Source organism: Phanerochaete carnosa, assembly GCF_000300595.1.
Source record: "Phanerochaete carnosa HHB-10118-sp unplaced genomic scaffold PHACAscaffold_1, whole genome shotgun sequence".
NCBI classification, from domain to species: domain Eukaryota; kingdom Fungi; phylum Basidiomycota; class Agaricomycetes; order Polyporales; family Phanerochaetaceae; genus Phanerochaete; species Phanerochaete carnosa.
Window position 1 is genome coordinate 3394011 of NW_006767628.1, and position 20671 is coordinate 3414681.

The following is a 20671-nucleotide window of genomic DNA, read 5'->3' on the forward strand; positions in this document are numbered from 1 at the left end:
CGAGTTTGAGGCGCGCCGCGAGCTTCTCGTACAACGGCGCGTCTTTGGGGACACGCCTAGGAGGTACGCCCGCAATGTGATTCCCGAGAATATCTTGGACGAAGTTGAAGATGCCTGCGTGTGATCAGAATTGTTGCAGCGTAACTAGAAGGATTGGAGCTCACCGACAGTGATACATTTCGTACGTAAAGGGTGGGCCGAAAGCTGCCTGAGATAGGACTGCAGAAGCGACCTCAGCAGGGTATTCACCCTCTGCTTTGACACGACGGACCCAGTGGCACGCGCCGGGGTCGAAACAGAGGTAGAGTGAATGATTCGTGTGCTACTCATCGTCCACTAGCAACACCTGGAACGAGATGCCAATGAGGCCGGAGGCGGAATGCACTGCGTGGGCGGAATGCTATATAAGAGCGAGCGTGTCTGAGACTCGGTGATCATCCTGGCTGCAGGCGCCCCGGGCATGAACGTGTTTCCGGTGACCCGACCGGTCGTCGAGGCGCATGCGATAAATAGTCCAGACACGGCGGGTATCAGCGAGATCGGATCTGAGTAGCAGAACAAGGTGTATAGCGAGAACACTAAGATACAGACTATGGTATGCGGGTAATCAATCCGGAGTCCAGCAGGCGACGCTTCTAGAAGAGTATGCATGTGGCCATACTTTTCTAAGACTATCAGGAAAATAAGTATAGGGTCATTGTTCACTTGCCCTTCACCCTGCGGGAAGGTCAGAACTGTTGGGTCGCAATGGTTCATGTGCTAGCGGGCCACGCACCAAGCTTTGACATAGTCCGCAAAGGAGACCATGCACACCGTCTGCCAGATACCGAGACCGATACGTGGGGTGACGCCACGGTACAATCCTTTCATACCGTTTTCACGGTAAACGTACGAGAGCGTGTTCATGATTGTGAGCTTCTCCGGGCGACCGGCAGCGCTTGCGGCTTTTGACATGGATTGCATCTGAATGGATGCATAAGATTTAACGCGTTTGATGCAGAAAGCAGAGAACTGACCTCAACACGGACGACTTCGATGGGCTGGTTCCACGTTGCAAGTGCACCACCAATACTTGAAGCCAAAATCTTCTCGGGCGCTGTGAGTTTCTCGTTCTCACCCTTACCCTTGACTTTCCGTATTGTGCTCTCAGCCAGGCGAGCGAATCCCATACTAGATATTTAATTGTCAACCCCGCATACACCGTGGCCAGCCAGCTCTACTCACCGTGAGCCCCAGTTCGTACATTGACGCACTGCGACAGCATTAACGCCCTTGTTAATGCCTGCAATACCTTCGCGGCGATAAATGTCGGCGAAAACAGCCCACGTCGATGGCGGCTTAACGCCGGCAGCGGCCTGCTTGTGGCGCGTGATTTCAGCCGTTTTCATGCACGTGCAGAATCCTAGCGAGATCATTAATCCTAGTAACATCATCCCATGCGATTACAACATACCCATGGTAGCATAGGCCTGGGCAATACCACCACCCATACCGCCAAGAAGACCAGCGACACCGGGGCTGAGGCCTCCCTTCACCGCGGCGGACTCAATTTCCGAAGCTGTGAACAGCAGCACGGCACCCTTTGTTGACGCCTCAATCCACGCCTAAAAGTTCGTATATAAGTAAATTGAGGGCATTTTGCCTGGTAGACCCCTGGCTTACCCATGGAATGAGACCCTGATAGAAGCCGGAAACACCACCTCGACTCCACACAGTTTGGACGGCCTGGAACATTGTTTGGGATCGGTTGGCAGCCATCTGGGTCTTGAGCACCTCGAGGGGCTGTCCTAGTGTCGTAACCTAGCCGGATAGTTGTTAGACGACTCATGAACTATCGGAACAGCCGATAGACTCGCCTCCTATGAGCAGAGTTAGCATCAGATACAGAGAACAATACTGAAGGTGCTTACGAACTATGCAACGCGCAAAGCAGATAAACGCGTCAGCAAATGAGAAAAGAGAAAAGAGGAGAGTATATACCATGTTCATGATGGCACCTGCGTTACGGGAGTGGTTAACTGACTGCACGAGACATTAATGAGCGCGTCATGACGCACCAACGGCGATGTTGGACCAGTTAACACCCTTCTGGCCTGGCTCTTTCTCGATGGCCATTGCTGTGCACAAGCTGGAGCGGGACGAGGGCTCGCGGTGGTGGTGGTGGTAGGGAAAAGAACGGTGTTTGAGTGAGAGTGAGGGCGCAAGTTGAAGTTGAGCGGAAGCGTTGGGGATGTCACGACGGCGCCTATTTGCGCGTACGCTGTGCTGGCTTCCGTCGACGGCGTCGTCCCATCCTCATAGGCCTCATCCTCGAGCCACATGCATCCGATCATTTTTTTTTGGTACTGATCATGACTTTGCGCTCGATGCTCTCCCGAACCCCGCTGCTGCGTCTTACTCGACGACGGCGGCTTCAACGTTGGGGTAGACCTGGCGGACCGAAAGCGCTGCTCACGAGGGCCTCGGTACACCTCCTTCCAACCACCACCGGACATAGCTGGTAGCTACCAGTACTTGTAGCATTTCCGGCTCGTTTACTGTTACTCTAGTCTCTCCCTAAGACTTGACTCTCGGCAATCCGCAAATTTCCGCTTCCCGGGCCACAGCGGCCTCCTCGGCGCCCCGCATTCAGCGCTTCAGCTCAGCTGTGTTGATGTCTATTTGCTAAGAAACTCTAAATCTCCGCTACCAGCGTTCAGTACATGTACTGACCGCGCTCAACATCGGAGGCAGCAGCGGAGCATTCCCTCCGTGAGCTATCCGCTCCGGATCGCTTCCGCAAAATGTGTTGGAAAGCAATGCAAGGGCTCCGCACGTCCGAATGGTGATGTTCTCCAGCTTTCGCTTGGCCCTCTCTGGTTGCCGCTCCGACTATTCTGGTCACACCAGGGCCCAATATTCGAGCCAAAGATATTCCGTATCTGTGGCGACAGTGCGAACATATTATACTGTATCACGGCGCGCTGCCCCCAGCAGGCTTTAGACACTCAATTTACGTACAGGTATCCGGATAATGAGCGTCACGACCGACGTATCATGACACAGATGAGACTGCCGAGCGCATTTGACCTGCAATTTAGGGTTTCTCCAGGGACGCCGGCAATTGCGGTGTTGCAGCCGTCTATCGTCTTCGAGACACCGCGGTGATCGAGGCATTCGTGTGAGTCAGTCCGCGTCGCAGGAGGATAAAACCCATCCGCCTCCGCTGCTTCAACCCACACGATCTCGTTCCTCCCCCCGTCTGTAAGTTGTCTTATCTCGGTGTAGTTATCACTCACCCAGCTAACATTTTTATCTACCACAGCGATTAATAGAACTATGGTTACCCTCCCAAGCGAATTGAGCGACTACGTTGTCGATTTTCTGCACAACGATCGCAGCGCTTTGAAGGCTTGCAGCCTCACTTGTCGCTCTTGGTATCCTACCGCACGTTATCACCTCTACAATCGAGTATACCTTTCATCCCCCGCGGCGTTCCGTACCTTCCTGGACCTGCTCGATAGTTCGCCCTATCTCGGACAGTTCACGCAATACTTAAGCATATCCAAAGCTGTACCCCATGCGTCCGATGTCAGTCCCGGGGATACCGCCCGTGAACTGCTCTCCGAAAGCTGGTCAACATTATTCTCTACGTTGCCGAACGTCCAGCAATTCGAACTGTCTTTTCTTGAGATGAACATCGCCTTCCACAGCGCCCTCCCGCAAAACTTCACACACACCACCGACCTCACACTCCAGTACTGCCGTTTTCCGTCGTTCGGAGATTTTGCTACCGTCCTGCTCTCGTTCCCGTCGCTCCAGCACTGCACTCTCCGAGGTATATCGTGGGAGAGTGACCATCACACTCTGGCTAGTCTTCCCGTCGGTAGGCAAGCCGCCCGCATCTGCATCAAAAACTTAACTTTGGGACGAGATTTGGATCTCCAGGAGCTGGTCGAATGGTTCCTACAGGAGCACCTGTGCGATGAACTAGAGAGCATCTCCGCCTGCCTCGCCTTCGAGGGCGATGCAATAATGCTCGGGGAGTTGCTGCGTGCGTCTGCACCCACGCTGAAGCACGTTGACCTCGACTGGTACTGCTCAAGCTACCGAGGTAGGCATCATCCACATCTTTTTCCACGGACGTCGGCAACTGATCGCGGCGCGGCACAGATGTCCGTCTGCCGTTTGAGTTCACGCTCGCGGGCTGTCTCAACCTCGAGACGCTCTCGCTGCGCTGCCCCATCGCGCTCGAGTCCACCGTGTCTTGGGTAAACGCCCTTCTCGCAGACGTCAATCCTGCGAAACTAGAAAACGTCACGTTCGAGGTCAGACTTCTCGGAACGCTTTTCGGACACAATTGGGCGCGCATGGAGCGATTGCTCCTCCAGGATACTTTCAAGGCGCTTAGTACTGTCGCGGTCAAGGTTGCGGTGTGGCATACGGCCGTCGAACACATGCAGGACGTCGGTTCCTTCGTGCGGAAACACCTCCCTAATCTCCACTCTAGAGGCATGCTACAGTACATAGACTAACTGGGTCTTACGTTCTTTACTCGGGTTGCTTGGTTGGTTTTAGGACACCTCACGCTTAATGGGCTGCTTGACATACTTCTGCTCGTCTTAATACCGCTGATCTAGAGTGGCGAATCGATATGTAGAGCTGACTGCATGGCATGAATTATTGCGGGGTATACGATGCGGACAACAGTTTGACAAACATGAGAGCGGAGACAGAAGAGAAACGAGGAACACAAATTCGCCTGAGATTAGCAGTGAATTTGTGCTACAAAGATATAAATGTGGAGTCCGTGAAGAAAAGTAGAGAGGCTGGGTGCATCTGACCGTCCGACCATGATTCTTGAAGGCGCCTTCTGAGCGTGTTCGTGGAACTTTGAAACGTTGCAAAGTGATGGAATCCGCGAGGCTAGATTGTTTTGTCAGGGCGTCCTTCATGCTTATTCCTTGGCCTTGAACTGCTCAAGCAGGTGGTCGTTGTCTGCCTTCAGTCTGTAGAAGATTGGATGAGCGATATCGAAAGGAGCGACGACGGTGTGGGTTCAAAGAAGACGCAAACACAATATCTAAATAAATTAAAGGTCCAAAATAAAGGCAGCTAGAAAGGAGCGCGATCAGGACAGAAGAGAATGTGTGCAAGGTTTAAGATAGTCCGTAAATAATGGCCAGAGCAGCGCAGGCAGCAAGAAAACTCTTGAAGCCGAAAACCTTAACATACCGTGTGATTTGATCTTGGCTCTCCTCTTGCTCCTGCTCGAGATACTGAATCTCCATCGCCTTCCGCGCGACCTCTTGGTTCAGCTCGTCAGCCTTGTTGAGGACCGCTTCGAGCTCCTCCTTGAGTGCACGCATGGCGCGATCATGCTCTGCCTGCAGGTCGTAAAGTTTAAGGTTGTGCGCCTCGTGCATCTTCTGGAGGTCCTCTTTGGTAACGTTCGATGACCGCTCGTGCGTCGTCCCGTTGGTCCGCGTAGCGGTCTGGGTCTCCTCCAGCGTTGCCTTGAGAGTAGCCAGCTCTCCCTGGAGGTCAGACAGCTGGACGGACAGTTCGGTCCTATCCTTCATGAGAGTGTCGATCTCGTCCTGGTGCGCAGCGCGCAGCTTCGTGACCTCCTCAGCACGGTGCTTCGCAGCTTCCTCGAGCTCGGTCGTATGATTGTTCGTGACCTGGCGCAGCGTATCATTCTGAGCCATAAGCATGTCCTGCAGAGCACTGTGTTCTTCACGAAGGTTGGCCAGATCTTGAGTGAGGCGAGTTATAGCGACATCCTTGTCGGATTTGTCCAAGGTTTGTAGGAGCTGCCGAGTTTCATCCAGCTGCGCTTTCGTTATCTCCAGCTCTCGCGTAATGGAGGCGTGCGCAGACTTCGCCTTTGCGAGGTCCTCACGTGTGGCGTTGAGCTCTAGGTTCTGGCTGCCGATTTGCTTCTCGAACTGCGTCATCTGTGTTCCGTGAGCGGCAGCGTGCTCGTTCTTGAGACTCTCTACGGTCGACTGGTGCGCAGTACGGAGCTGCTCAATAGCCTCTTGAGATTGAGCACGCAAAGCCTGTAACTCCTGGCTATGAACTGCTCCAGCGTCGCTCTACTGCCAGCGTTAACGAAGGTCAGAGCAGCATGAAGAGGGGCAGACCTTAGCACGGCTGAAGGCCTCCTCGAGAAGTTTATTGTGCTCAGCCTGGACGGCCTCGACCTTAGCATTATATTTCGATTCTTGGCTCTGAATTTACTCCTGGTCAGAAATGACTCTTTGCGTATACGCAAGTACTACGTACCTCGAGCTCCACAGTCAGCCTCTGCATCTCCTCCGCGAGAGTAGCCTCCTTAGCCTGGTATGTCTTCTCTAGCTCTTCCAGACGAGTACGTTGTTCCTCGGTGGCGGCAGCAGCCTCAGTTTTGGCTTGCTCGCTGGCAGCGGTGGCTTGCGCGAGTTCCTCCTGAAGAGCTTTCAAATGAGATTCAAGCTTCTCGTACTCTGCTGAAGCCTTGTCGAGTTGTTCGGCGTGCGCTTGAGCGGCAGCATCAGAAGCGGACGATAGCTCATCCTGCTTTGCCTTAGCTGCATCGATGGCCACTTGCATAGCAGCAGCAGACTGGGAGAGCTCCGCCTCGAGGGACTTGATACGCTCGAGGGTCTTAGTATGCTCGTCCTGAGTCTTCTCTTGCTCCTCCTTCAGCTCCAGAATTTCAACTTCAAGCTCGGACACGCGAGTGGACTTCTCCTCATTCTCCGCGCGAAGCTGGGTGAGTTGGCCCTCGAGCTCAGAGCTACGAGAGGCTTTCTCTTCGAGGGCAACTACCTTCTCGTGCGCCTCCGCAAGGGCCTTCGCGTGTTCCTCTTTGAGAGCACTAAGCTCAGCGGAAATCGCGTTGAGATCAGCTTTGGCCTGGACAAGCGCGTCGTGTTCAACGGCGGCTGCGGTGGCGACCGCTTCAGAGGTTTGTCCGGAAGACGACTTCAGCACCTCCAAATTCTCTCTGGCGGCTTGCACCTCAGCCTCTAACGCTTCGATCTGTGCCTGCAGGCCTTGGAGCATTTCCGTTTGGGTAGCATTTGCAGACTTGGCAGCAGCGAGCTGACAAATAAGAGTTAGGACAATATGCTTCGGCCATAAGCCTGATATATACCTCTTCTTGCACCGACTTCAGAAGAGAGCTATCACCTTCACGATCAGTACGGGCCTGCTCCAAAGCCGCTTTGACGCCGGCGAGCTCGCTTTCGATAGCAGCTTTCGCCTCCTTAAGCTCTTCTACTGAAGATGTTTTGGCATGAGCATCGGCGGCGGCCTCATCAAGAGAGGTCTGCAGAGAGGTAAGTTTGTCCTCGAGTTCAATGACGAGCCGTGTTTTGGCTACTAGGGAAGAAGTCGCCTCCGCAAGCTAGCGGTATTGTTAGACGACTTCGGAGTTTAAAGACGATTAGATGCACCTTATTCTGAAGCTCTTCCACGACTTTGCTATTATCTTGCACGTCTTTGATGGAACTGATAGAAGCGGAGCCAGCCGTGCGAGTTGGTCGACTCGCCATGCTAGGTGGTCGGCTTGCAGTCGAAGCCAAACTCGCACGAGGAGTCGGGGTCGCCCTCTTCACCCCTTCGGCAACGGAGGGTCTTGGCTTTACAGACGTCGGAGATTTCATGCCATCCGGAGAGGTAACGGAAGAACGCGTGGGCGCGGTGCCAGACGTCGGAGAAGTAGGCTTCGCCGCAACTGCGGTCTTAGATGCCGATGAGGTTCCGGAAGCCTTAGCACCAGGTGCTAAAGAGGCTCTTCGGGCAGCAGGTGTAGCTGCCAATGGCGCAGGACGAGTACTGGGTGCTGGTGGAGGCATCGAAATCTTCTTCGCAGCTGTGGACGGCGTGACAGAGGAACCGGAAGTTTTACGGACGGCAATTGCGGCAGCAGGAGGCTTAGAGGGTGCTCCAGACGTAGCAGTAGCCTTCGTGGTAGCGGTAGCAGGTGCAGCCCTAGCGGTTCCAGAGCCGAAAGTGCCAGAGTTCAGGACCTGCAAGAATAATTACATCGGTGAACTATTTCCCATCTTAAAGCCAGTTATGCACACCTTCTTCACAAGTGGAGTTGAAGGTGCAGTCTTGCTGGCACCAACAGTTGTCTTTGTGGACACAGTTGGCTTGGCAGTCACCGTTCTAGCCTTGGTAGGCGAAGCAGGAGTGACTGTCTTCTTGGGGGACTCTGGTGCTGCAGGTGTAGGACTTGCTGTAGGCTCGGCAGCAGGCTCAGTCTCGGAATGCTCAGGCTGTGAGTCGTTTGCAGCCTCGTTGCCCTCCGTAGGCTCGTCCGACGCGATATTCGCGTGTCCCTCCTCCATCACAGCATCTATGTGATCGGACTCATCGTGCTGCTCAGCGCCTTCCGCCTGGACTTCATTTGCAACGTTCTCGTCCGTGGAGGGAGCGTGTTCTTCAACGTGCTCATCGGTGTGTTCCGCGGCGGTAGACACTTGCGTCTGCGACTCTTCTTCGGCCATATGAGGTAGAAATTAGGCTGACAACTGGCGGCAGGGCTCAGTGCAGCAATATTAAGAGGTAGTAGGGATCGGAAGGGAAAAACGAAACGAAGACGGATTAGAGGGAGAAGATACCGCTCAAACAACACGCTTGCGGGAACTCGGTTAGGGCGCTTACACGTAGCACTCCCGACGCCCAACAAGTGTCTATCGTCCGATTCGTCACCATACTAATAGAGATATATACAGGACACGGCCAACATAGCATGTAACTGACGTTCAAGTAACTTGGGCATACAGGTTTAGGGCGTTCAAAGCGGGCTCATCGAGGTTGCGGTGGTTGTAGCTTAGGACAGCCATCTGGGAAGGGAAGGTCAGCAGGGAGCTAATTTCATCGTCGCTACAGGACGTACACCTGCAGGCTCGACGTTGAAATGGGTGCCTGTATCATCTTAGTAATTGCGAATGACTTCTGTGGCAAGATCGTACCCATGGATAGCGGGAATCGGTTCCAGCGCGCTATAGCCACGCGATTGAAATGACCGTGCGCGACGATAACGACGTCGCGCGACACGGTTCCTTCTTCAAGGTATTTCCTGTGATGCTCCCTCACCTGCGCTCAAGTTAGCATATAGGGAGAGACTGTATGAGGGAGCTGACCTTCTGAATCACAGTGTCGACGCGCATGCACATCTCCTCTACGCTTTCGCCGCCGGGACACCCGTGCTTCCAAATCACCCAGCTGGGATTTTTGGCCTTGATTTCAGACGGGAGGAGACCCTCGTACTCGCCATAGTCCCACTCCCTGACTTCCTCAGTGATGACGTGATCAGGAAGCTTGTCAAGATGGTCAAAAAGGAGATGGAACGTCTTGTGCGCGCGGATACGTGGCGAGACGTAGACTGTACACAGGTTAGCAGGATCGAGGACCTCTGATGAAGATCGCTGTGAGATCTCCACGAAAGCAGATGACATGTAGCTGAGAGCGTACTGCCGGACCCGACTAGTGTCTGCGCCCTCTGGAGAGCATCGTCTTCCCCACGCTTCGTGAGAGGTATATCGGTACGCCCAGTCTGGATGTGTCATGAGCCCAGAATCGGCATAACAGAGCGATGCGACGTACATGACGACTGCCGAATACAAATGAGCTGTTGGTGCAATTGAAAGGCAAATACAGACATCGACAGCTCACCCGTTCAGCGACCATTCCGTCTCCCCTGTAATACTTGTATTGTTATGGTGTGCGCGTGATGGAATCTGCGACTGTACTGACCATGACGGATGAGAAACAGGCGCGGCATGGGGCGGGTCTTGGAGTCAGACATGGCTTTGAAGTTTGAGCCAGTAGTGTTTTCTGGTGTTACTTGATACCGTGCAGTCTTTATACAGGGGGAAAGCGGCGAGTGTGCGAGCTCGGAGTATCGCTGATCGTGCGTCATCTGTCTGCCGCATATAGCACTCTCGCAGAGCACCACTGCCCTTCAACTCAACACACTTATCTCCTTGGTTTTCCATGCAGGAACACGCGGAGATGCTATATTTTCGCGATAGCCACAGGACTCGGGTACAAGCTACTGCTCAGGAGGCCGTACCCGTCCGGGAATGCTAAAATGCACATCGACCCCTGCAATGGCCGTATGTTCCATATATACAGAGGCGATGCTCTCTACGATATCGGCGGTGGAATTGTTTCTAGCTAGGGCTGCATCACGATAGGCCAATCGTCACGAGTCGTCCAACCCGACGCGCTTTAGAGTGTTCAAGCTGCTCACTTGTTGACCGATCTGCAGGCGTCACTTTCAAAGAGCCGTTGCTGATCAGAAGATACACCGGGGTCGATAGGCTTGCGACAGAAACATAAGCATGGGCTTACGATGATAGACTCTTGCAGTAAACATGTCAGGCCTCCGTATTCTGCAGAACAGTGCCGTCTCCCTGACCGCAGGGCTACATCCGTTACGAACATATTACGTCACAAGGGATACATGGCCTTTTGCGGAACCATTCCCTCTGCCTTGAAGCGTAAGGATAGAAGTCCTGCCGGCGAAGCGTAAGTGAGAAAAACCCACGTCACATACAAATTGTAGTCAGGAAGGGCGTGAGAAAGTCGGCCGTGATCAACGTTACTGGAGAAACGCCCGCACCTCGAGTTTACTGCAAGCTTTCCACCAGTGCAGTCCATCTGAACCCACTACAGCTACAAGCCTAACTCGTTGTCTCTTCTCTGATCTTGTTTACGCCGTCTTACGAACTTCCATTTCCCTCGAATATAGTTGTCGCAGGTGAACCGGATATTCCCCATCGCCATCACGCTTATCTTACGAGTGCAACCCGTTCCTCTTCCACTCCCATACGACGACCTCGACGACCAAATTTCCTTGGATCCCATTGCGCTCACATACCCGACGTACTTGTAGGCTATTCACGAACATATATCAAGCCAACGTCACGCTATTCTAGACCTCCGTGATCACACAGAATGCAGGCTATCAAGTGTGCGTATTCGTGTATCGCCAACGATGGGTAGAGGGAGTTCTGACGATCAAGTCACAGGTGTTGTTGTGGGTGATGGTGCTGTTGGGAAGGTACGCTGACTGCGCTGCTTCCAGACAGCGCAACCAGCTCACTACGGGATGTAGACGTGTCTCTTGATTTCGTATACTACAAATGCGTTCCCCGTACGTCTCAGCACCGTCTGATCTGAACTCACCCTGAAATTTGTTGCTTCTGTCCAGGGCGAATATATCCCCACTGGTGAGAATCTTAACGTCCAGAGACTGCCTGATATTCATCTGACTGCGTAACGCAGTTTTCGACAACTACTCCGCCAATGTCATGGTCGATGGCAAGACCATCTCTCTCGGTCTTTGGGATACTGCCGGCCAAGAAGATTACGACCGACTCCGCCCGCTCTCGTACCCTCAGACTGATGTATTCTTGATATGCTTCTCGTTGGTCAGTCCGCCCAGCTACGAGAACGTACGAACAAAGGTGCGTGCTCTCTCAGCTGTCAGGCTGGTACGAGGATGTTGAGAAGTATGCAGTGGTATCCTGAAATATCTCATCATGCACCGTCGACCTCGATAGTACTCGTGGGTACCAAGCTTGATTTACGTGAGGACCAACCAACAGTGGAAAAGCTGAGGGAACGGTGCGTTGTCCACCCATCAATGATCCGTGTTTACTCATGTTTCCGCTGCGCAGTCGCATGGCTCCAATCGCCTATTCACAAGGTGTCCAGATGGCAAAGGACATTGGTGCCGTGAAGTACCTGGAATGCTCTGCACTGACGCAGAAAGGCCTGAAGACCGTGTTCGATGAAGCTATTCGGGCAGTCCGTGAGTTCCAGTTTTGGCTGAAAAGGCCAGCCATGTTCTGATATACTGCTTCATCAGTGAACCCGCCGCCACCTATCAAGAAGACGAACCGAAATCGGTGCATTATCGCATAATGATCCGTTCTTAGAGCGTCCTTCGACTTGCGAGGCCCTTACTACAGGATTCGCAATCAGCATACCATAGTAAACGGAATGTCGGATGGCGGTGGTGGAAACTGAGAGAGTCGTGCGAGGCTGTCGTTCGACATCAGACTACCATACGTCACGGTACTCTCTGCGACACCCGAGGCGGTGGTAAGCACGGAAGGTCTCGCCTTGTGCAGACTAGTAGGCGTCGGCGGATCCTCATCGCGCATTGCTGGGTCGGACATGCTGAGAGCCAAATAAAATCGCAGTTAGAAGGACGAAAGGTACGCGATGAAAGGGCCGCACAATATCAGTAGGCCGCAACAGATGTTTGACGGTAGTGGACTTGACAGAAAGATGGCATATCAGAGGCACCACAGCCAAGCGCAACAATAGCTCCTTCGCGTCGGAAAAGGAGAGCCAGCTCGCGCGTACTTCAGCGAGGCGGGGTCGCTGGAGACGACGGCAACAACTGCCGTCTACGTTCGGCACAAGGACCGGCTGGTTGTGGGACTAGCTCTTAACCACGAGTGAGTGCGGCTACAAGGTGTCTTGGAGCCGCTACTGGTGGCAACTGAGAACGCCACGTCAAAGGAGTGTCTGGAGAAGGGAGCGTGAAAGAAGGGACAGACGAGGAGGTCGCGGTGGGCGGTGAAGAGAGCGACGAAGAGGTCGAAGAGACTCAGCCTTCACACACAGAGTCTGCCAGACGCGCAAATTTGGTGCCTGCCCAACGTCGATCAGAAACGGGAGCGATCATTAACACAAGCGCCCATCCTGTCTCCATTGCGTTCACTTCACCACTACGAATTGCTTGCCCTGCTTCGCATTCAAGCCCGTAAAACCAGAAACAACGATAATATCGTCGATGGCATGAGATCAAAAAATCGTTCCATAAACTATGCATCGAACAGGAACACAAGGAGTAAAGAGGCGATGAACGTGCCAACACGAAGACATGAACGCAACTCGGCTGGTTGCGCTCAACGTCCAGTGTGCGATCACAAATAGTAGACAGGTGTAAACCGTTAGCCCGGAACACGTACAGGTCGTAAATGGTTGCAATATTCGTAACCCATCCAGGCCGCCTTCGCTGGCCCATCGTCTCCCGTCAGGAGTGACCGCTCGATGACTCCGGCTGACAATGTTCGACCCGTGCCGACCATGCCGTTGAACGTACATAAGAGGTCTTCGAGCCCTGCCAATCGCAGACAGGTCCCATCACATCTCGACGAATCCCTCGCCAGTCCTTTCCAACGTAACAGTGCTACTACCTCCAAACCCTCCTATCTTTCATCTCATGATTGGCACGACGGGTCATCTAGCATAGCGAACGATCCGTACGGTGAAGAGGTCCTCTCAACATCCCTCATTACTTCCCTACTGTCCTCCGTTCCCACCATTAACGATAAGTCATCTTCAACTGCTGGTCCACCGTCCTTCAAGCGAAACAACTACGAACCATCTGTTGTAAGCAACGCTCTGACAGTAGATTCGACCATCACGTACCCGCCTCCGAAGACGTTTCCACCTCCGTTACCTAGCACTGATTACAAGTACCCCCCACTACCTACGGCTTTCTCAGTTCGACCGAGTCCTGAGAATACGATTGATATATCCTCTCCTCAGGCCCTCAATCCCCCAGTCCATAACCTCTTGCCCATTGCCGACCGCAGCGCTCCTGGACCTTGGGTTTCGGAGGAGAGTGTGCAGGTCTCTCAGCCAGGAGACGCCGTGCGGGCTATATGTGTCACACCGAGTGTCCAATCGATGACCAGTTCTACTCCCCTGATGAGCAGCTTCGCCAAGGGCGATCCAATCTTGGAGGAGGAGCCGCAAACTGGCGGGCCGTCCACCGCGTCCCAATCAAGACACAGTCGAACAAGGTCACGGAGGACATCCACAGCTAATTCAGCTAAGACGTCCAAGAGCTTCGTTTCCTCCCTCATAGGACGAATATCGCATTCCTCTGGTGACCGCTCACTCAAACAGACGACGATGGCTTGGTTCCGTGGCAAGCCGTTACCGCCTGTCCCTCCAATACCTGATCACGCCTTTAGAGAGATACAAAAAGCAGAGGGAGAGCTGCCACTACCCAAACTCATCAACCGCGCTCAGGCACTGTCTTCTTTGCTGGACAGAGGACATCGACCGTATCACAGCGCAATTTCGTTGGATAACGCCAAGGAGCGGACAATGTCAGAGCAGGAGGAATTAAGGGACATAAGATATTCGGGTGCAGATCCAGCAGGAATAGGCTCAGCTGGAGGACGCTCGAGAGACAGGTCGCCACGGCCCCGGGACTGGCCGCCTGAGGCGCAGGATCCCAGTCCGCCGACAGCATCAAAATGGTTCATGCTCACACGAAGGCGAAAGCTGATGATAGGAGCCATGGTCATTTTGCTCGTCATCTGCGTGACTGTGGGCGTTGCTGTCGGAGTCACGGTTGGTGAGAAACATGCGAAGCACACATGCCCAGGTAATATGGCCGGTGCGGCATGTACACTTAGTAGGCGGCTTTGAATCTCAGTGAAGGACCCGCTCTGACTACTTGTGACTAGATGCAACATGTGTTTGTTCGACTGGCACTAAAGGCCAGTGCACTGGCAACAGTCTTGCACAGGTCCTGGTTGATCTCATTCCCGACGTGAACCGCCTCTTCAACGTCAACTTTACCTCGACCTCTGTCTCGACTGCATTCTGGCAAGTACAAGGGGCTCCAACGGGATCCAACTGCGCCGAACAGGCAAACGTAATCGACGTAACTGCTGCTCTGGACGCGAGCAATTTTCCAAATAGGACGCAGTGGGCAGAGTTGGCACTATTATGGAATTTCGTTTTGTCACAGAACGTCTCCGCGACAGGCGAGCTGCAGCAGTTTGTTCTGCAGGCTGACTGGAACTCCCTCGGTTCGTCGGATGGTCCCATATCCGACTCAACTTTGCAGTTCGCAATCAGTGCCTCTGGCTTCCAATTTGACTTCGCCTCGCAGACTGTGGTCGCTCCGCTGGCAAAGTTTTCGGATGTCGGTGAGCCGACTGCACAACAACTTGGTCAACTGAACACGGTTGCGGAAGCTGCCTTAGACTGGATGACTACCTCCGCACTCGGTAAGCACTACTTCCTATATGAGGCCTCTTGGCGTTAATCTCCCCAAACAGCGTCCTCGACCCAGCAAGGGAAGGCACTGGAAATCTACTGGACTAACGTCCTAAATCAGGATGAGGTTGATCTTCAGCGGTTCCTCTCGATTGTCAAGGGCTCTCCGATTATGCTTCCTTTCGACGCTACCGCTGCGCCAGGTCGGCACAACGTCTCAACGCTACTCACCAACTCTACCTCTGTACCCTTCCCGCCGCCGCTGTCATGCTATCCTGGTCTCAATGCATCCCAGGTTCAGCTGATACAACAACTGGAGACACAAGTGTTCGGATTGACTCAGGCCTCCACTGCGAGTACATTCGATCCCTCGTGCTATCCCAACCGACCAATCTACGGCGTCCTAGACATCTTCCAGCAAAGGCTACCCTTCGCGGACCAGCGCACGGGTGTGGCGAAGCAGGCTGCGCTTCTCACTCGCGATGCGTCCGTGCGAGCCGTCATGTACAGTGGCGAACTTGTCAGCGCTTTTCCTGGCTCTGGGATGCCTGGCCCGCTGTCAACAAATCCTCTGCAGTACGGCACGATGAGCAGCTTCGGCCATGTTATCTTGCAATATCTTTCGTCCATACCGGATATCAATGTCGCCAAAGAGCTCGTGGAGTTCGTTCTCCAGAGTCCCGCGCTCCCGCCTGACAGTGGCGCACAGTCCGTATTATTCGGCGCGCTTTCGTCTCTGCCGATCATCGAAGTTGCTATCTTCGGGACCGTAGATCCTAGTGATATTGCGTCCGCCGTGTCGTCCCTGTCGGACCCCACCCAGCAACTATTCTTTGGTACGGACGCGTCGGCTGCTATGCGAGATTGGTCGATCAATGCCGTCGGCCATGGCCTGCTGTGGACCGAGCTCGCCACGTCACAATACGTTGTCGTTGATAATTCCTTCGCCAACGCCGATTTCAACTTCGTGTACAGCAATGCCTCCGCCTTTTTCCATCTATCGGACCCGAACGCGATCGTGAACGTTGGCAACATCACTTCCGCCTTCAGCAGCTTCCGTCTCCTCCAGGAGACTTACCTCATTACTTCTTGAACACGTTGAGCTATCGCTCTCGCACACACATCTTACTATTCATATCTCATTATTCATATATATATTCAACTATTTGCTCTCCTGTGTCTTTATTAACCTTTTCTCTTTCCTGGCTGTCGGGTACAGACTCGGGTCCAGCTGCTCTGATCGTATGTGTTATGCACTCACGTCATCCTCTTAACTTAGCCGGGCTCTGGAGATCGGCCACCACTTGTTCATACGGGACACTTTGGTTTTATAGGATCACTCTGCTTTTTTTTGCAAGTACACCTGGTATAATATTACATTTGCTGCTCGTTGTGCTCTTCCCCTCGCGAAGTATTCCGCGTTCGATATCGATATTCCACGTCTGTCTCGTCGTATCGCTGCGTGACACGAGTGAAGATTGAAGACATCGATACCGAAGGCGGCGACGCCATTCGAGGACAGGCTGAGCAGGAAGCCCTATATATCACCGAGTGTCGGCGCCAGGCATGAGCGCAATCGCCATAATATGGTGGTGGTACAACAATCCGTCTTCCGGATGACTCGAGCTTGGTTCAAGACAGTGGCGAGCACAATGACAAGGTGATAATGAGAGCAGTGAGCGCCCCAGACCGCGCTGCGAATGTCCGAGGCGGGGGATCTTGCCTGAGGTGATGTTCGTCGGGACGCTAAGCCAAAAGCTCACGAGATACCGGACGGGAGATCGGTACCCTGCGGAATGCGGATGGCGTGAGTCGTCAGTCGACATCTCAGGCTCGCAAATACATCATCGACTCTGGGCGGTGGAGTGAAGTTCCCAACCAGTTCGGCAGAATCTCTGAACACCCGCTATGCGACAGCGTTAGCTACGTGTAAGAAGATACGTGGGCATTCACTCATAGTAAGACGACAGCAGCACAGACTAAGCTGTCACCGCGATAGGCGTGTTGATCGTCACCACCTCCGACTATCAGATGAACAAAATCCACTTGCTCGTTGTCTATAGTACGGGGTTTTGAAAAATCCCAGGACTGGACCAGCGGAACTCGAATGTCGAAATGTCAAACGACTTGTAGTCTGATCCATTGAGACCACAACCGACGTTGACGGCCCAATACGTCGCAGTACAGCCGATGCCTGGGGTACAAATAGCGGGACCTATGTTAGAGCGAGTAAGCTCGAAGGAGACAGAAAGTACACTTACCTAGGAGATCCGTCTTTGGTTCTGGGCCAGGAAATAAATCCAAACCCTTCGCGCCTCGGCGCGGTCGTTCAACCACCTCTCCAGCCTCGTGCGCCAGGACATGCCCCGTGACTAGATTGTCGGAATACCTCAGGCCGTAGTTCGAGAGCATGCCCTCGTAAATCTCTTCAGAGAGCGGCTTTCACGTTCTTGATAGGACCCGCATAGACGAGGAGGGTGCGCTGTCCACAAGCTCGTGAAGCGACTGTAGTAGACAGCCGGCTGTCAGCCGGACGACATGCCGATAATTAAAGAATGTATGCACGAAGGCCCAGAAACAAGTCAATAGAGGCGCATGGTAGGCTACGCATCCCGTCGTCTCTCACGCTGTTCGCAGGACCCAAGTATAATGAACATTCTGCCGGGCACGATCTCCCGACATGTATCTTTCGTCCTCTCCGCGTTGTCAGGGTGCCTCGAGTCTTGTACATAATTATGAGTGTGAACTTGGAGAGTGTTTTCTGACGCTCGTACTTACTTATAACCCAACCGTGGAGCCCGGCTGACGCCAAGCTTCCTATTCTACTCGGCCAGTCGCCCTTCACTGTGCATTCAAAGAACGGTATGGCAGTGCCAGCAGAGATGACCACGCTGAATATCAGTGGCAAATACGAGCAGGTGTGGTTCGTGCTCTCGCTTTGTAGAGGATCCCGCTCATCTCGACGTTCACGTCTGCCAGAACAAATCCCAGAGCGACGACACAGATGAGATCCTCCGTTTGCAAGGCGTAAGCTGGATGACGCGAACGATCATCCGAAATGCCACTCTCTACCTTACGGTCAACCACCACACGGATGATGGTGTTGAGATAATCACGGTCGACCAGGTGTTGAGAGGAGGCTTAGGCAGCTCTTCCGAGACTCGCACCCTGGACTGGACAGAGAGAGAAGTCGATGACAAGCTCTATGGTCCTGTGGTGACCAAGACCAGACGCGCCAAACTGGAAGATATCGAGCGAGATTTTCTTAAGCAGGACTGGCCAGAGGACGTTAAAGAACACGGTCTGATACAGATCTCTGGGCATAGCGACACGCCGAAAAGCGGTCGGTCCTGGGTTGCTGAGATGGTGCGTAGCGACAAAAGAATATTACCCCCCCTCCAGGGCATTGACACGCCGGTAGACATGGGGTATCCAAGAAATCGAAGGGCAGAGAAAGTACACTCGTCATGTGTTCTTCACTGGGCCTAATGGAGAGGAGATCAAGGCACGCCTTGTATATGACTATAGTAAGTGATCACGACTCTAGCCTTTGTGTCGGATATCATTTAACGTAGTTGTCATTGCAGCGTCCCCTTTAGATGGGCAGTAGAAATTTGATCTGACAAGTCTGCCATGTACGACCGGAATTTGTCAAATTTATACAGGTGGATATGAGAGACTTACGCTTTGAAACTACATGGCTACGCGTCTCCTGATGGTGATGAGAAGATACTGATAACCTTCCATACCGCGTCTTTCCCCTTCTCCCATGCTTGTGGACCTCGACTTTCATCTCCTCCGAACTCGACCATCACTCCATCCTTTGACCACTCACACCAAATCCCGATCGATCCGGATGACGGACCAGCGCCACCACCCTTTCTGTCTGGTTCGCCCAAGACGGATACAAAGTCCTTGCCAGTGGTCGTCCGCTTGACCTCCATGGTTGCGGGACGAGCGTTATCGGGTATCGCGACCAAACGTATCGTGAAATCCTCGACTGGATATAGCGAGTAAGCTGATTTGTGTCTGCTGGTCGCACCCGGCTTTGGAGGTGGTACGTTGTATATATCTATGCCATCAAGGACGAGATCGACATCCTTGAGATCTTCGCGCTTCATGCCCGTCTTTGGCTTATAGCCGTTGACAGGTTTGAAGAGCAGACTGAGGCCAAGGGGGAAGTAGTTGAAGTAGATAGCGTCCGGGTAGGACTTGACTTCTGGTGACGCGGACGCGTCGGGTACGAGAAAGCCAAGATGAGAGATATACGCGACAATGACCTCCGAGCTTGGGCGATTTCCGAGGAGCTGCTTGAGGTCTGGTGCGGCCATTGTGGTGAGACGCAAGGATGAGGAGGCCTGGAGAGGTTATGTTGACAGAGAGAAGTCGCGTGATGATCACGGGCGTGACCGGTCCAGCGGATATGGCGATAGCAGAGTTGCCACAGGTTGTCTCGGAGGACGTTTAAAAACTCTGCGACTGATTCAGATAAATCGAGGAAGTGCATGTACAGTCGGCGGCCTATGTACACCACATGCTATCCGTGCACGGCGGCGGGGCAGGTGGAGGCTCCGAGTGTAAACGAGAAAAGCGGCTTGCTGCAATGCTGGCGCTGGCGTGGCGTCAGGGCGTCTAACGCTAGCTTTCTCAGGGCTGAGTCAGGCACACCACCTATTGTTGCCCCTTGACCTTGTACAGCTCGAAACACGGCAAGAATTTCCCTAGAATGCATGCACCTGACGAAATGCTCACTGGATCCCCAGTCAGAACGTATCATTGTTTCCCATCGGGCTAGGCTCCGAGGGCACAGGCTTCAGGCTGGACTTGCTTTCGCCACAAGCTCAAGCCTGGGCTTCGAGCCCGGAGTCGGGTCAGTACATCATGCAATGTGGCGCGCTCCGTATCGCATCGCACTATTCTGAGCAAGGGGCCTCGTACCGTTCGGGGAAGAGGACTCGGTCATAGCCTTGGGTCGCCCGCTCATCCGGTGCGCGAACGCGTCACGTCGAGTGAGCATTCAATAGCACGAAAGTGCCTCGGGCTCACCGCGCACAAAGGCCTTCGTGGACCCGCTGAACAGGATCAAGCCATTCGAACGTGGCCACCATGGGGTTGTCCCAGGGGAGCTCCGCGACCGTGACGTCGTCCACCATATTCCGGACGGCATACTGCCCGACTTCTGCCGGTTCCTGGCTTCAAATAGCAGTAGGTTGACGTCAAAGTCATCGTGCGACTGTCCTGTCCGCTGAAAGGTGTTGGCCCTGAGCGAGTACCTGTCCGCGACGTGATCCCACGTCTCCGCACTACACAAGCCGCGCGAAGAGCTTGGTTTGCGGCCCGTGGTCCACGGAGAGACCAGTTCCCGTGGAGTATGAAAGCATAGTTCGTCCTCGTGAGAGCGGACGAGCTACTGGTCGCCGCGGTGCTTTGCACTCCCTATCTCCTACTATCACTGGGCGCGCAGTTTGCTCGTGGCTGCAAAATGCGCGACCGGGAAGTAGGTGCGTGTGAGCTGCGCAACCGTCAAATTCCCAATGGCCGCCTTGTTCGTGTCTTGCTCCTTACACATATCGGGTCAAGATCGCATGCACAACAGGTTTTCTGGCGGCCGCCGAAAGAAGGGCTCGGCCAGCATTCGGTCGGAGGG

At 53.7% G+C, this 20671-nt stretch overlaps 8 protein-coding genes across 8 annotated transcripts in view; 3 read left to right on the top strand and 5 right to left on the bottom strand.

The window, feature by feature from the left end:
- Positions 1 to 367, bottom strand: part of PHACADRAFT_247568 (uncharacterized protein) — a 1983-nt gene extending 1616 nt beyond the window's left edge. The window contains exon 1 of the mRNA XM_007390522.1: positions 165 to 367. Within this exon, the coding sequence (XP_007390584.1) occupies positions 165 to 330 (166 nt within the window). The 5' untranslated portion in view covers positions 331 to 367. The remainder of the gene's footprint in view (positions 1 to 164) is intronic.
- A 186-nt stretch (positions 368 to 553) lies between these two features.
- PHACADRAFT_247572 (uncharacterized protein) lies at positions 554 to 2158 on the bottom strand. The gene is made up of 8 exons (XM_007390523.1): positions 2058 to 2158; positions 1981 to 1997; positions 1663 to 1800; positions 1454 to 1604; positions 1225 to 1402; positions 1017 to 1170; positions 760 to 963; positions 554 to 717 (listed from the first exon to the last, which is right to left on the bottom strand). The coding sequence occupies exons 1-7, from the start codon at positions 2113 to 2115 to the stop codon at positions 760 to 762; spliced, it is 900 nt and encodes a 299-aa protein (XP_007390585.1). The 5' UTR covers positions 2116 to 2158; the 3' UTR covers positions 554 to 717.
- Positions 2159 to 3303: 1145 nt separating this feature from the next.
- On the bottom strand, positions 3304 to 6247 carry PHACADRAFT_247574 (uncharacterized protein). Its single transcript, XM_007390524.1, has one exon. The coding sequence runs from the start codon at positions 5937 to 5939 to the stop codon at positions 5139 to 5141; it is 801 nt and encodes a 266-aa protein (XP_007390586.1). The 5' UTR covers positions 5940 to 6247; the 3' UTR covers positions 3304 to 5138.
- Positions 6248 to 8664: 2417 nt separating this feature from the next.
- Positions 8665 to 9763, bottom strand: PHACADRAFT_134426 (uncharacterized protein; the record flags this gene model as incomplete). The annotated part of the gene is made up of 8 exons (XM_007390525.1): positions 8665 to 8822; positions 8876 to 8904; positions 8952 to 9075; positions 9123 to 9394; positions 9454 to 9535; positions 9586 to 9592; positions 9655 to 9679; positions 9736 to 9763. 8 exons carry the CDS (start codon positions 9761 to 9763, stop codon positions 8742 to 8744), a joined length of 648 nt encoding a protein of 215 aa, XP_007390587.1. The 3' UTR covers positions 8665 to 8741.
- A 739-nt stretch (positions 9764 to 10502) lies between these two features.
- PHACADRAFT_134428 (uncharacterized protein) lies at positions 10503 to 11981 on the top strand. Its single transcript, XM_007390526.1, has 8 exons — positions 10503 to 10957; positions 11016 to 11047; positions 11102 to 11140; positions 11198 to 11216; positions 11272 to 11453; positions 11507 to 11613; positions 11667 to 11800; positions 11858 to 11981. Exons 1-8 carry the CDS (start codon positions 10942 to 10944, stop codon positions 11911 to 11913), a joined length of 585 nt encoding a protein of 194 aa, XP_007390588.1. The 5' UTR covers positions 10503 to 10941; the 3' UTR covers positions 11914 to 11981.
- Positions 11982 to 12861: 880 nt separating this feature from the next.
- On the top strand, positions 12862 to 16428 carry PHACADRAFT_247580 (uncharacterized protein; the record flags this gene model as incomplete). Its single annotated transcript, XM_007390527.1, has 4 exons — positions 12862 to 12918; positions 13009 to 14434; positions 14487 to 15035; positions 15087 to 16428. 4 exons carry the CDS (start codon positions 12862 to 12864, stop codon positions 16115 to 16117), a joined length of 3063 nt encoding a protein of 1020 aa, XP_007390589.1. The 3' UTR covers positions 16118 to 16428.
- A 2003-nt stretch (positions 16429 to 18431) lies between these two features.
- On the bottom strand, positions 18432 to 19601 carry PHACADRAFT_247583 (uncharacterized protein). The gene has a single exon (XM_007390528.1). It carries the CDS (start codon positions 19353 to 19355, stop codon positions 18726 to 18728), a length of 630 nt encoding a protein of 209 aa, XP_007390590.1. The 5' UTR covers positions 19356 to 19601; the 3' UTR covers positions 18432 to 18725.
- A 289-nt stretch (positions 19602 to 19890) lies between these two features.
- PHACADRAFT_134438 (uncharacterized protein) overlaps positions 19891 to 20671 on the top strand; it is a 4890-nt gene continuing 4109 nt past the window's right edge. The window contains exon 1 of the mRNA XM_007390529.1: positions 19891 to 20011. The gene's annotated coding sequence lies outside the window, so the exon portion shown is untranslated. The remainder of the gene's footprint in view (positions 20012 to 20671) is intronic.

Coding starts and splice junctions, on each gene's coding strand:
- PHACADRAFT_247572 (XM_007390523.1), bottom strand. CDS start 2,115: ATGGCCATCGAGAAAGAGCCAGGCCAGAAGGGTGTTAACTGGTCCAAC. Junction 1,403..1,453: donor CCAGGCCTATGCTACCATGG/GTATGTTGTAAT, acceptor TGATCTCGCTAG/GATTCTGCACGTGCATGAAA. Junction 964..1,016: donor TCGAAGTCGTCCGTGTTGAG/GTCAGTTCTCTG, acceptor GCATCCATTCAG/ATGCAATCCATGTCAAAAGC.
- PHACADRAFT_247574 (XM_007390524.1), bottom strand. CDS start 5,939: ATGACGCAGTTCGAGAAGCAAATCGGCAGCCAGAACCTAGAGCTCAAC.
- PHACADRAFT_134428 (XM_007390526.1), top strand. Junction 11,454..11,506: donor ACGAGAACGTACGAACAAAG/GTGCGTGCTCTC, acceptor AGAAGTATGCAG/TGGTATCCTGAAATATCTCA. Junction 11,614..11,666: donor GTGGAAAAGCTGAGGGAACG/GTGCGTTGTCCA, acceptor TCCGCTGCGCAG/TCGCATGGCTCCAATCGCCT.
- PHACADRAFT_247583 (XM_007390528.1), bottom strand. CDS start 19,355: ATGGCCGCACCAGACCTCAAGCAGCTCCTCGGAAATCGCCCAAGCTCG.